We start from the raw sequence: 12,957 nt of genomic DNA on the forward strand, positions 1-12,957 counted from the left end.
ATTCTTAGTTTTTAAAATTTCTTTTAAAAAAATACGCTATACTGTTGTTAAATCAATCACTCATGATATCACCACAAGCTTCATTTTCATTAACATTACAACTATTTGCACCGGCCCCAGCACAACTAGCACCATCACCATCATCACCGTAATCATCATCATCATCATCATCATCATCATCATCATCATCATCATCATCATCATCATCATCATCATCACCATCATCAGCATCACCACCACCACCACCACCACCACCACCACCACCACCACCACCACCACCACCACCATCATCATCATCATCATCATCATCATCATCATCATCACCGTAATCATCATCATCATTATCATCATCATCATCATCATCATCATCATCATCATCACCATCATCAGCATCACCACCACCACCACCACCACCACCACCACCACCACCACCACCACCACCACCACCACCACCATCATCATCATCATCATCATCATCATCATCATCATCTATGCCATTATTATCTCCATAAATAAATCATTATTTCTCTCTCAATCATAGCAATTTCAATTACGATCGAGACAAAACCACTGTCTCAAACCAATGACTTAAAGGTGTTTCTAACGTCCATCTTTAGTCTCTACACAAAACCAGTTTACTGCCGTTCTCTGGAAAAAACAACAACACGTATTTAAAAGTTTGGCCAGAAAATTCGCCCTACAAATATCTATCAATTTAAATGACCCTCATCTTGTGCAAAAAAAAAACAAAAAACAAACAAATAAAAATAACAACAAAACAAAACAAAAACAACCTCCTCTCCAACCTGGGATCTCGCGAGGTCCATCCAAGCCCCAGGTTTGAGAGTTTTGGACAAAATTCAAATCGATCGATCATCTATGCCATATATTATTATATCTCCATAAATAAATCATTATTTCTCACGTTAACCCTGTCCTAACCAACTATAGGAAAATCGTCACATTCGTTACGATACAACCAACATTTTTCTTATTCAAATTTCTCTTGTACATCATAAAATTTAAAGAAAATGAACAGTGTGTTGAAGAGAATTTTACTAGATACTATTATGTCTGAGTGATAAAATATCTTTATTTTTGTGTTAGTTGGGTGTGAAGTTTTGGGGAAAATCCTGAAAATGGTTGGTAAGGAGAGGGTTGACCAATTTCAATTTAGACCGACACAAAAACCACGTGTCAAAACAAATGACTTAACGCGTGTTTCTAACGTCCATCTGATTTAGTGTGTACACGTAAAACACGCGTCCATCAATTCTAAAGTTTGATGTAAATTCTAAAATGTTTATGTAAATCACCGTAAATCGTGTTTTCTTCAATGAGAGTGTGAAAGATTTACATCGATCACGGATGACAATCACTTAGAATCCCATCCATTATCCTGCTCTCTCTCTCTCTCTCTCTCTCTCTCTGTCTCTCTCTCTCTCTCTCCCTCTCTCTCTCTCCCTCTCTCTCTGTCTCTCTCTCTCTCCCTCTCTCTCTCTCTCTCCCTCCCTCTCTTTCTCTCTCTCCCTCTCTTTATCTCGCTCTCTTTTGTCGTATCCAGCAATCTCTTACAATAAAACCTCGTTATAGACGGAACGAAATTGACGTCACTCAGCTCTTGGTAATTGTTTTTAGCCAGCCATTTTTATGAGAAGTTCTCACTAAATCGTATTTATCAGACTATAGATAGTATGCGTTTGGCTAAGGAGTTCACAACATTGCCGTCCGGAAGTAAAACGGACCAACACACAAAACTTTGTGTAACCATGAACGTTTATAGTCAGGATAATACAATTAAGTGACAATTACTCATAAACGTGGATGGCAAAAAAACAAAACAAAATCAAAGACCCGAGTGACGGCAACTTCATTCTACTTATAGCTCAGTTGGTAGAGCACGCAAAGCACACGCAAAGGGACCAAGTCCGATTCCGGGTAAAGTCGGGAGTTTTTTTTTTTTTTTCTCTATCCAGAGCACGACAGTTAACTGGTTAATGGTGCTTTACTGTATTTATAGATTCGTCGAAAGTTAATAGATTTTGTCGAGATACTAGGTTGTTAGAAGCTGTGGACTGTAAGTTCCAGATAGACGAAAGATAGACGATATTATGTCGTCTATCTGGAATTTAGTAATGTATTTATGTCTTTCTGTTTTTCTGTTGTTCGCTGAAGAAGGGTTTTGAACCCAAAACGTTCCGTGTTTGGTATTTTTGTTCTTTTTTAAGCTGTTCTATTCATTTTTGTTTATTCGATATCATTGGTACATTTGGCACAAAACACGATGTGGGAACTGTGTTTTTATTTGGGGTTAAAGAGTAATTCATTGACTAATGGGTAGCCGTGTAGGGGTATGTAATCTCATAGTACGGCTATGTGGTCTACAGTTATGACACTCGCTTTCGAATCGGAAGGTCCTGGGTTCGAGCCTCGCTCGGCGCATAGTTGAGTCCATGGAAAATGCTCTTTACTCACATTCTCTCACCTTACTCAGGTGTAAAATGAGTACCTGGCCGCTAACATCGTTTTCTCTGTACAAAAATGTAATGTCCAACAGACGCGATGTATCGTTCTATATGTTACGTGCTGCTGTTTATCAAGGACCCTTTGTAAAGCGCTTTGAGCAGAGCACGACAGTTAGCTGGTTAATCGTGTTTTACTGTATGTATTTATGGATGCGTCGAAAATTAAATTACAACATGAATTTTGTAAACACTTTTGACATAATACAGGATGTGGGAACTGTGTTTTTAGATGGGGTAAAGAGTAATTCATTGACTAATGGGTAGCCGTGTAGGGGTATGTAATCTCATAGTACGGCTATGTGGTCTACAGTTATGATGCTCGCTTTCGAATCGGAAGGTCCTGGGTTCGAGCCTCGCTCGGCGCATAGTTGAGTCCATGGAAAATGCTCTTTACTCACATTCTCTCACCTTACTCAGGTGTAAAATGAGTACCTGGCCGCTAACATCGTTTTCTCTGTACAAAAATGTAATGTCCAACAGACGCGATGTATCGTTCTATATGTTACGTGCTGCTGTTTATCAAGGACCCTTTGTAAAGCGCTTTGAGCAGAGCACGACAGTTAGCTGGTTAATCGTGTTTTATTGTATTTATGGATGCGTCGAAAATTAAATTACAACATGAATTTTGTAGACACTTTTGGCATGATACAGGATGTGGGAACTGTGTTTTTATATGGGGTTAAGCGCATAGATGATTCCTTGGAAAAAGCTCTTTACACGCCATGTCTCGTTCTATATCTTATGTAATGGTCTAGTTTTTTAATTTTCCCCAGAGCACTTCAGCTAACTGGTTAATCGTGTTTTACTGTATTTATGGATGCGTCGAAAATAAAATTACAACATGAATTTTGTAGACACTTTTGGCATAATAGACGATGGGGGAACTGTGTTTTTATATGGGGTTGAGAGTAATTCATTGACTAATGGGTAGACATGTACAACGAAGAGAATCCACTCATCCGGACAGAAAACAATCACAAGATACATCGCTTTAAGTTCAAGTTCGTGAACAAGCTTGACCAGATATGTGATACATTATCATTATCATGAACTAATAGATTTAAAAAATTGAGCATTTATATAGCGCAATATCTACCAAACGTGCTGAAAGCGCTTTACAAAGGGTTCTGGCCAACTGAAACACGTAACATGTAGAACGAGACATGGCATGGAGCCTGTTAGGCGACATTACAATTTTTTTTCTGACATAAACAACACTGTTTACGGCCAGGTATTCATTTTAAACCTGAGTACGGTGAGAGAATGTGAGTAAAGTGCCTTTTCCAAGAACTCAACCATGCGCCGAGCGAGGCTCGAACCCAGGACCTTCCGACCCGAAAGCTAGTGTCATACCACAAGACCACATAGACGCACAGATACAAACAACCACATAGATACAGGGGTATGATCTCATAGTGCTATGTGGTCTTGTGGTATGACACACACTCGCTTTCGAATAGGAAGGTCTTGGGTTCGAGCCTCGCTCGGCGCATATTTGAGTCCATTAGAAAAGGCTCTTTACTCACATTCTTTCATCACCGTACTAAGGTGTAAAATGAGTACCTGGCCGTTAACAGCGCTGTCTCTGTCAGAAAAAAAACCCCAGATATGTCATGTCTTGTTCTACATGTTAAGTGTTGCTGTTGATCAGGGACCTTTGTAAAGCGGCTTGAACACGTTTAGTGGATATTGCGGTGTATAAATGCTCTATATTTTAAAAATAGTTGGACAGCCTACTTTAAATTGAGCATTTATATAGCGCAATATACACTTAACTTTCTCAAAGGTCTTTACGAGGGGTTCCTAGCCAACTGCAACTCTTAAGATGTTAGGCGATATTTCAATTTTTTCCGATAGGGATAACGCTGTTAAGGGCCAGATACTCATTTGACACCTGAGTACGGAGAGAGAATATGAGCCCTTTTTAAAGGACTGAAATTACAGTCAAGGATTCAAATAAATTATAAATTTTGACCAGTAATGTTTTACCTTATCCCTATTTATTCTTCCTTTACTCCATGCCCTATCCCTTCCCTTCATCCCTCTCTCCAACCATCGCTCTCTATCTTTCTCCCTCTCTCTCTCTCTCTCTCTCTCTCTCTTTTTTTTTTTTCTCTTTCTCTATTTTTGTCTCTCTCTCCCTCTCTATCTCTCTTTCTCTTTCTGTCTCTCTCTCTCCATCTCTCTTTCTGTCTCTCTCTCTCTCTCTCTCTCTCTCTCTCTCTCTCTTTCTCCCCCTCTCTTTCTTTCTGTCTGTATCTCTTTCACTCTTCCCCCCCCTCCCTCTCTCTCTCTCTCTCTCTCTTTTCTCTCTCACTCTCCCCTATTTATTTTTCCCTCCCTCCCTCTCTCCAACCTTCGCTCTCTCTTTCTCCCCCCCCCCCTCTCTCCTTCTCTCCTTACCTCTCTCTTCCTCCCTCTCGCTCTACCTCCTCCCCCCTCCCTCCTCCTCTGTCTGTCTGTCTCTCTCTCTCTCTCTCTCTCTCTCTCTCTTTTCTCTCTCACTCTCCCCTATTTATTCTTCCCTCCCTCCCTCTCTCCAACCTTCGCTCTCTTCCCCCCCTCTCTCTCCTTCTCTCCTTACCTCTCTCTTCCTCCCTCTCGCTCTACCTCCTCCCCCCCCTCCCTCCTCCTCTGTCTCTCTCTCTCTCTCTCTCTCTTTTCTCTCTCACTCTCCCCTATTTATTCTTCCCTCCCTCCCTCTCTCCAACCTTCGCTCTCTTTTCTCCCCCCCCCTCTCTCTCTCTCCTTCTCTCCTTACCTCTCTCTTCCTCCCTCTCGCTCTCCCTCCCCCCTCCTCCTCCTCTGTCTCACACATGAAAAAGACCTCATTATACGACTAGCGTATAATACCAGTTTCCTCATATCAGATAACTATTTGACAAAAACAAAAAAAAAAATAAACAAACAAACACAAAACACACACACACACACACACACACACACACACACAAACTCACACGCACGCACACACACGAAATCGCCATCAAACCCGCGACTTCCAGGTGGTTTATTCATGGCCAGTGAGTGAATGATAGGGCTACTTACTAGCGATGACCAGACCAAAAATTATGTTGTGTCAAGATCTGTCTCACAAATAATTTCACCCCTATATCACGTGGTGGTCAACGAGAAAACAACTACCGTACCGGTCATCAGGTCAACTCCCCCCCCTCCCCTTCCCCTACCCCCCCCCTTCCCCCTCCCCCCACCCCTCTCTCCCTCCCCTAATGGATGATTACGGCACCACGGTAGATTGGGCGACCCTATATAACCAGCTGCCCCCACGGTGAAAAACCATAAGTTCAAGCTTCATTCTTTGTGGTCATTTTACCTTAAGTCGATTGGGCTTTCAAGCAGCAGCACTTTCACTTGTGACAATATTTCCTTTCATTGTCACTTGTGACAATATTTCCTTTCATTGCATTTTCAAAAAAACAAGTAAGTTCACTTATGAATTAAAAATAAATAAATAATGGATTAATATTGAATTGTAAGCTTAAAATCATGAGACGAAGACAGATACTGTGGACGTGTCGGGTTTCCCCTTTATCAACAACAACAACAAAAAAAAAAAAACGTGATTTAAATTTGCAGTTCGTCATAGTTAAAATTTTTAACAACAGTTTTGTTTTAAAAAAAATCTTTCTTCACAAAACTACTGTACTCACGTTTTAAAATTTATTTTGTTTGTCAGAAAAATCGTCCTTCAATTATCGATCGATTACATTAAAAATAATAATGAGGCTCATCTTAGCAAAAACTTTCAAACCTGGGACTTCAAGACAAAAATCAGTTTAATTTTACGGTAAATTATTAATATCATTTCTGATCAGTTAAATTTTACCGTAAAATAATATCAATATTATTTCACATAATGTAAAATGTACAGTAAAATATCATAATTTCTCTCATAAGATGACATTCACCTCAACATAATACCAATTGGATATGGCGTGTCACATTTAGTGTAAATAACAATGTGAAATTGAATGTAAGATTCAATTTAATATACGTAAACAGATCAAATGGATGTTTCGGGTTTCCCCTTTATCAACAAAACAGCGTTTTTGTTTATTCATGTTAACAAAGCCACTACCACATTATCTCATTCGTCTGTAGTGTTTCATTCATTCATCCTGTGTTTTTGATAAAGGGGAATCCCGAAACGTCCATTCATTTTATCTGTTTTCGTACATTAAATGGACGCTTACATTCAATTTCACGTTGCTATTTATTTCTTCGAGCTTCGAGCAGCAACATTTTTACATTTATTGTACATCAGAGTTCAGATTGGAATAAATACAAACCTGTCTACATGCCGAAAACGATATCGTTAGGCGTCCTTCTTGTTACCCGCTCTAATACAACCTCCATCACTGCCTATCAATGTGATCCGTGATCAGTTATCGATTCAGCCTATCGATGCATTACGTTTAGTTAAAAAAATACTCACAAAATTTGCCCGCCGGATATGACGTACCAACACGCAAAACTATTTGTCACCTTGAACGTTTATAGTCTGATTGATAGAAAGAATTTAGTGAAAACTACTCATTATACTGGATGGCTAAAAACAATAACAAAGAGCTGAGTGACGTCCATTTCGTTCCATCTATAATACGTACGTTGAGTGGATATTGCGCTATATAAATGCTCAAGTTATTTTTTAAAAAGAAAATTATTGGTTGCGTCGTCAAGAATTTTCCTATTGTTGGTAAGGAGAGGGTTAATTTAGGAAGACGGACAATGTGAACGTTTCGGGTTTCCACCTTTGTCAATAAAACATGACACGCATTAATTTTACTTGTAGCTTTCATTCCATTTTACCATACATATTTATATAGCGCACTTCCAAAGCTTCTATACGCTCATCAAGCGCTTTATGATACTGTACTTATTCCCCCGACATGCCTTATGGACCCACATTTTTTATTTTATTTCATGCAGTGTAAGTCGCCTGTTATGCGCCTTTTGTATCAGCAATATTACAATATGGGGGTCCCATTAATAGCTGAGTGGTGAAGACATGTGCTGGGAGACTGTTAACGATCATGGGAACAATCTAGAATCTATATTTCACCTTTTAGTTTAATTTTGGTTCGGATAGTCATCTTAATAATAATAATAATGTATAGATTTTGATAAAAAATTTGCGGCTATGTGGTTTAGTGGTATGACACTCGCTTTCGGATCGGAAGGTCCTGGGTTCGAGCCTCGCGCTCGGCGCATAGTTGAGTCCTTGGAAAAGGCTCTTTACTCACATTCTCTCACCGTACTCAGGTGTAAAATGAGTACCTGGCCGTTAACAGCGTTGTCTTTGTCCGAAAAATTGCAATATCGCCTCACAGGCGTCATGTCCCGTCCTACATGTTAAATGTTGCTGTTGACCAGGGACCCCTTGTAAAGCGCTTTGATCACATTGAGTGGATATTGCGCTATATAAAGCTCAATACCAATTAGAAAACGAAACAAATGAATTACTTTTTGTCAGCGAACCGCAGCGTTGTAACCATTGCGACTCGTTTGATGATGCTATGTTGTTGGCTTATGAAAAACAAAAACCCCCAAAAACCTAACTATAATCAGTATTTCGTATTTTTAGTGTGTTTTCCTTTTATCCTTTTCTTTTTAACTTAAGGTTTTATATAGAGCAATATCCACTAAACGTGCTCAAAGCGCTTTACAAAGGGGTCACTAGCCAATGAATAATAACGATTATGAATAAAATGATGAAAATTTAATAATAATAATAATAATAATAATAATAATAATAATAATAATAATAATGATAATAATAATAATAGATCTTCATTGTCCATAATATGGCAATTTGTCATTTAGTTACACTTGTTATAACGATAAATGATGACTGTAACATTGAACAGATATTTCACTCCTACTTATTTTCTCTCTCTCTCTCTCTCTCTCTCTCTCTCTCTCTCTCTCTCTCTCTCTCTCTCTCTCTCTCTCTCTCTCTCTCTCTCATTCTCTCTCATACATAGGTGAGCGAAGCGAATTCGTAATGTTTGTGCGACTTTGTGGTCTTGTGGTAAGACACTCGAGTTCGGATTGGGAGGTCCTGGGTTCGAGTCCCGCTATGAGCGGCGCATAGTTGAGTCCTTGGCAAAAAGGCTCTTCACTCATATAACCTATTCGTACTCAGGTGTAAAATGAGTACCTGGCCGTTAATAGCGCTCGGCTTTGTCAGTTAAAAAAATTGTAATATCGCCTAACAGGCGTTAGGTCTCGTCCTACACGTTAAGTGTTGCTGTTTGCCGGGGTCCCTTGTAAAGGGCTTTGAGCACGTTTAGCGGACATTGCGCTATATAAAACCTTAAGTTAAAAAAAAGAATAAAAGGAAAAAACACGAAAAATAAGAAAAACTGATTATAATTGCCGTGATGTATTCTGTCGCACATACAAATGATTACGCTTCTCCCGACGTATACATATATACAGGTCTGACATCCGAAACGCAATTAGGGGCCTAGTGTAACATTGTTGTAATGGACAATATCTTGCATCATTTTCTGAGATTTCAATTACAACAATGAGCCCATAATGAATTTTTTTTTTTTTAAATTGAGCTTTTCTATAGCGCAATATCCACTAAATGTGCTCAAAGAGCTTTACAAGGGGTCCCTGGTCAACAGCAACATTTAACATGTAGGACGAGACATGACGCCTGTTAGGCGATATTACAAGTTTTCGGACAAAGACAATGCTGTTAACGGCCAGGTACTCATTTTACACCTGAGTACGGTGAGAGAATGTGAGTAAAGAGTCTTTTCCAAGGACTCAACTATGCGTCGAGCGAGGCTCGAACCCAGGACCTTCCGATCCGAAAGCGAGTGTCATACCACAAGACCACATAGCCGCACAGACCACATAGTCGCACATGAAATGGGTTATCAGACCTGTTCACGTCGGGTTCTTCCATTATAAGAGATTGGCAAGACCGAGTTAGTTTCAAATCAAACATTTGCTTAAATCTTACCTGGTAATGATCGAGATGTCAACAATGCCGTTCATTGGAAAAACACGTATTTAAACATTTGGCCAGAAATCTCGTCCTTCAAATATCGATCGATTAAAATGACTCTCATCTTGACAAAACCTCTCAAACCTGGGACTAAGGAATATCTTGAGAAGTCCCAGGGTTGAACGTTTTTACCAAGATGAGGGTCATTTATATCGATCGATATTTGAAGGACGAAATTTCTGGCCAAATTTTTAAATACATGCTTTTCCAGATTATGGCAATTAACTGGTTAAGGACTGCTTATCTGTGGCGTTGATGAGGTTGAGCTTTGCCACTGAATAGATGGTACCTGGTAAACGCGCCCGGGGGAGACAAAGAAAAACACTCATAGACCAACTGAAGGGCTTCACCAACCTAACAATCCAAGAGCTGTTTGAAAAAGCAAGAGACAGGGAGGAATGGAGAGAGATAATTCATGCAGTATCCGAAGCCTGGACCAGGCATGGAACCTAGAAGAAGAAGATGGGTGACAATGATAACAAAACTTAAGCTCCAACCTAGTGTTATTGGGTAAGCGTTTTAAACTCACCTTGCCTCACTCTACTCTGGTGTGAATGAATACCCAGTAGTAGTGACATATATATTGTACTATTTGCAATTCTTCAGAATCATACGGCCCACAGAACCGTGATTTAACCCGGTTTTTGTTACGTCAAATGGCCGGTAGAAATTGCTTACTACCTTTTGGATAGGATACTTAATTCTATTATTGTAAAGTACTTTCCGCTAGATAGAATGGATCAAGCTACAATCACTGAAAGATGGACATGACGTCAGAAAAATCTGGAAAGTTTTGATAGCGATCTCCCAGCACGTGAAGCTTGTCCTTACCATTGAGCTACTAATGGGACCTCCATATTGTAATAGTACTAATACAAAAAGGCGCACAACAAGCGACGTATACTGCATGCATTAAATAATCTTTTTAGGATCCATAAGACATGTAGGGGGAATAAGTAAAATATTATAAAGCACTTGATGAGCGTATAGAAGCTTTGGAAATGCTCTCTCTCTCTCTCTCTCTCTCTCTCTCTCTCTCCCTCCCAATCTCTCTCCCTCCCAATCTCTCTCTTTCACTCACTCACTCACTCACTCTTTCACACACACACACACACACACACACACACACACACACATATATATATATATATATATATATATATATATATATATATATATATATATGGTTATTTGAAACGTGTCCTGTCCAAAGAATAGCATGTAGCAATGAACTACAGAAACCGGGATAAACCCCGGCTCCATGGGCCGATGTCTCTGAAGGACTACTTTTTTCGCCCCCCCCCATACGTATGTACAGATATCATTGTATTCATACGCTTTCTTCCCTTTGATCCCCAGCTCCAACCAACCAACCACTAACCATGCTTAAGTTCATCCTACTCCTCGCCATGCTCTTGTGTGCTGTTGCTGTCGTTTTCTCACAATGTAAGTACTCACTTCAACTATTAATTATGTCTTAAGTTGACCACCCCCCCCCCAAAAAAAAAAAAAAAACAAAAGAAAAAAACAAAAAACAAAATTACAAAAAACAAAACAAAAAAAACAACAAAAAAACATCCCCCCTCCTAACCCCCCCCCCCCCCCCAAAAAAAAAAAAAAAACAAAAAAAAAAAAAAAAAAAAAAAAAAAAAAAAAAAAAAAAAAAAAAAAAACAAAAACAAACAAACAACAAAAAACCCCAACAAAGCTAAACACAACAAAATCAAAACAAAACACGTATTAAAAATTTTGGACAGAAAATAGTCCTTCGAATATCGATCGATGAATAAAATCCAAGACTGTACACTGGACTCTCAAATCTGGATCTGAACTTGTTGCTACTAAGCAAAGATTATACTACTGAGCCTCGTCATCATCATCATCATCATCATCATCATCATCATCATCATCATCATCATCATCATCATCATCACCATTATCATCATCATCATCATCATCATCATCATCATCATCATCATTTTTATCATCCAAACCACAGTATTTCTAAATCTTAAATTCTTCTTATAAAAATCCATCATTCCCCCCCCCCCTCCCCACCCCCACCCCATCCCCCTTCCATTTTTCTCCATTTCTCAAACCAGCGACTGGCATGGGTGGCGGTGGAATGCGAAACATGATGTACGACCCAATGTTCATGAGGTATTACCTCTTCTGGAAAATGTTTGACTGAATTAGGACACACACACGCACACACATGAAAAGGAACTCCAGAACCTCTCATTTGGGAAAACACCTCGGTTTGACTGACCAATCAAAAGCTAGGAAATATTCCGGATGAGAGGGGATTGGCTGTGACGACACTATTACTGGAATACCATCATTATTACTCGACATAATTATAATAATAATAATAATAATAATAATAATAATAATTACTAACTTATATTGACCCATTGACAAACATGTGTGAATGATTGATTGAATGATTGCTTTAATTCCTCTGGATCGAACCTTTGCTCCAGTGACAATTTCTCTAGTCATTTCAAGTAGCAACTCACAAAAATTTCATCACTATTATCAGTTCTTATTTTTTTAAAATATGGAAAAAATTTACACCTTTGCTTAGCAGGAACTTAAAAGAAAAAAGGAAAAAATAACATTAAAATAAGAGAATTTGTTCTTTTATTTTAATTTTTTAAAATCTTTTTTTTTTCAAAGCAAAGAAAAAAAAAATTTAATTAAGTCAAGCAAATGAAGTAATTTTCTGTACATTTGAGCTTTTATACTTTTATAATATAGCGCTATATCCACTAACCGTGCTCAAAGCGCTTTACAAAATAATAACATAATAATTGCATTGAAATCCTTCTTTCCGTGCTGGGGCAAAATCCTTTCGGTTCAGTTTGTATACCTCCTGTTTATATAATTATTTATACCGCAAGGCAATTTCCTTAGAATGTCATTAAAACTCTGCAGCAGTACATTAAGTATGTTTGACTTGGTGAGAGTTCGCATCCCAATAAAGACATCTTCAATTCTGCAATGAAAAAATAAAATGTGTTTGTTCAAATTATTTTTGTTAACCCAAGAATGTGGTCTAGATACCTTGAGTTTTTGTTATTAATTTTTTATTCTATAAAATGATGACGATGGTGATATTGATGATGATGATGATGATGATGATGATGATGATGATGATGATGATGATGATGATGATGATGATGAGGATGCGGCTATGTGGTCTAGTGGTATGACACTCGCTTTCGGATCGGAAGGTCATGGGTTCGAGCCTCGCGCTCGGCGCATAGTTGAGTCCTTGGAAAAGGCTCTTTACTCACATTCTCTCACCGTACTCAGGTGTAAAACGAGTACCTGGCCGTTAACAGCGTTGTCTTTGTCCGAAAAAAATGTAATATCGCCTTACAG

The 12,957-nt window shown here is 38.8% G+C and overlaps 1 protein-coding gene across 1 annotated transcript; it reads left to right on the top strand.

Moving 5' to 3' along the window:
• Positions 1-3,366: 3,366 nt before the first annotated feature.
• On the top strand, positions 3,367-12,587 carry LOC144963881 (uncharacterized). Its single transcript, XM_078897828.1, has 4 exons — positions 3,367-3,452; positions 5,830-5,966; positions 10,930-11,016; positions 11,673-12,587. The coding sequence occupies exons 1-4, from the start codon at positions 3,367-3,369 to the stop codon at positions 11,759-11,761; spliced, it is 399 nt and encodes a 132-aa protein (XP_078753954.1). The 3' UTR covers positions 11,762-12,587.
• Positions 12,588-12,957: the final 370 nt, after the last annotated feature.

Source organism: Berghia stephanieae, chromosome 2 (assembly GCF_034508935.2).
Source record: "Berghia stephanieae isolate SIO BIC M18660-M18661 chromosome 2, UCSD_Bste_1.3, whole genome shotgun sequence".
Lineage (NCBI taxonomy): Eukaryota > Metazoa > Mollusca > Gastropoda > Nudibranchia > Aeolidiidae > Berghia > Berghia stephanieae.

Excerpts from the sequence above, each read along its gene's own strand:
- LOC144963881 (XM_078897828.1), top strand. The coding sequence starts at position 3,367 with ATGAATTTTGTAGACACTTTTGGCATAATAGACGATGGGGGAACTGTG. Across the intron at positions 5,967-10,929 it reads TTGCATTTTCAAAAAAACAA|CTCCAACCAACCAACCACTA; the intron begins GTAAGTTCACTT and ends TTTGATCCCCAG. Across the intron at positions 11,017-11,672 it reads TGCTGTCGTTTTCTCACAAT|CGACTGGCATGGGTGGCGGT; the intron begins GTAAGTACTCAC and ends TTCTCAAACCAG.